Consider the following 1285-nt stretch of genomic DNA (forward strand, 5'->3'; position numbering starts at 1 on the left):
GCCGCCACCCACCCCCATTCCACAGCGACCAAGAGGGAGGGGGAGAAGAGACATCGATGCGAGAAACCGCCATCGGTCACCTTCATACCAGCCCCTGACTGGGGACTGAACCAAAATATGTTTAAAAAAAACAAATAAAATTTCCTTTGGTATTTAAAAATATTTCATCAAAATCCAAACGCTCCAACGCGGCTGAGGCAGCCGCCCGCAGCTGCACAGCTCAGGGGCCCAGCTCTCCCGGGCCCAGGCTGCTGACCACCAACACCAGCGGGGCCTGGCCTCCGTCCAGGGGAGACCGTGACAAGCCACCCTCGCTCGACCAGGACCCAAACTTGAGTTTGCACTGCTGCACGTCGAAGGGGAACCAGCGCACGTCGATGTAGCAGGAGCTCTTGAAGATGCCTGCGGGGGCCACGGCACCGTCAGCGGAGCTGGTGAGGTGTGTGCGGAACCCACAGCAGCCGCGCCCTGCCGGCCGGCAGGACTGGGCATGGGTGCCGCCTTTGTGGAAAGAGTAGGGAGGCTCCTCAAGAACTTAAAAACAGAACTACCACGTGACCCGGCAGTCCCGCTTCTGGGTACGTAGCCAGAGGAAACAAAACAACTACCCCGTGTTCACTGGAGCATCATTCACCACAGGGAGGGCGGCATCTGGAGAGCAACATCTGGGGAGCAACACCTGGGGGGCGGCCCCTGCCCAGAGCTCAGGACTAGCTCCCAGCTCGTGGGAGCAGAGGCAGGACGAACACCCCTCACTCAGCTTGTCGCTGTAGGAGAACCGAGGATGCAGCCTCACCTGGAGGGAGGTACTGGCAGTGCCCGGAGGAGTTCACTAGCACATTGGTGTGGAAGGTGGCGTCAAATCGCTCGTCGGCACTGGGAACGGGAAAAGGGCTCCGTGAGCTGGCACTGCCCCCAGTGCCCTCCGGGCTGTCATGACCGGGTCCCGGCAGCTTGGAGGGGCTGCCACCTGTTCCCCGGCCACAGGTCTGAGAGCGCCGGACGCAGCCCAGCCGGCCTGGGAGACGGGTCCCCAGGGGCCGCCACCCACCCCCATTTCACAGCGACCGAGAGGGAGGGGGAGAAGAGACATCGATGCAAGAAACCGCCATCAGTCGCCTCCGTACCAGCCCCTGACTGGGGACTGAACCAAAATATGTTTTAAAAAAAACAAACAAAATTTCTTTTGGTATTTAAAAATATTTCATCAAAATCCAAACGCTCCAACGCGGCTGAGGCAGCCGCCCGCAGCTGCCCAGCTCAGGGGCCCGGCTCTCCCGGGCCC

The 1285-nt window shown here is 60.4% G+C and overlaps 1 protein-coding gene across 1 annotated transcript in view; it reads right to left on the reverse strand.

Moving 5' to 3' along the window:
- Window positions 1–1285, reverse strand: part of LOC102764475 (neuronal acetylcholine receptor subunit alpha-7) — a 17870-nt gene that overhangs the window by 5166 nt on the left and 11419 nt on the right. The window contains exon 3 of the mRNA XM_015569097.1: window positions 797–876. Within this exon, the coding sequence (XP_015424583.1) occupies window positions 797–876 (80 nt within the window). The remainder of the gene's footprint in view (window positions 1–796; window positions 877–1285) is intronic.

The sequence above is a fragment of the Myotis davidii genome, unplaced genomic scaffold, assembly GCF_000327345.1.
Source record: "Myotis davidii unplaced genomic scaffold, ASM32734v1 scaffold164, whole genome shotgun sequence".
Lineage (NCBI taxonomy): Eukaryota > Metazoa > Chordata > Mammalia > Chiroptera > Vespertilionidae > Myotis > Myotis davidii.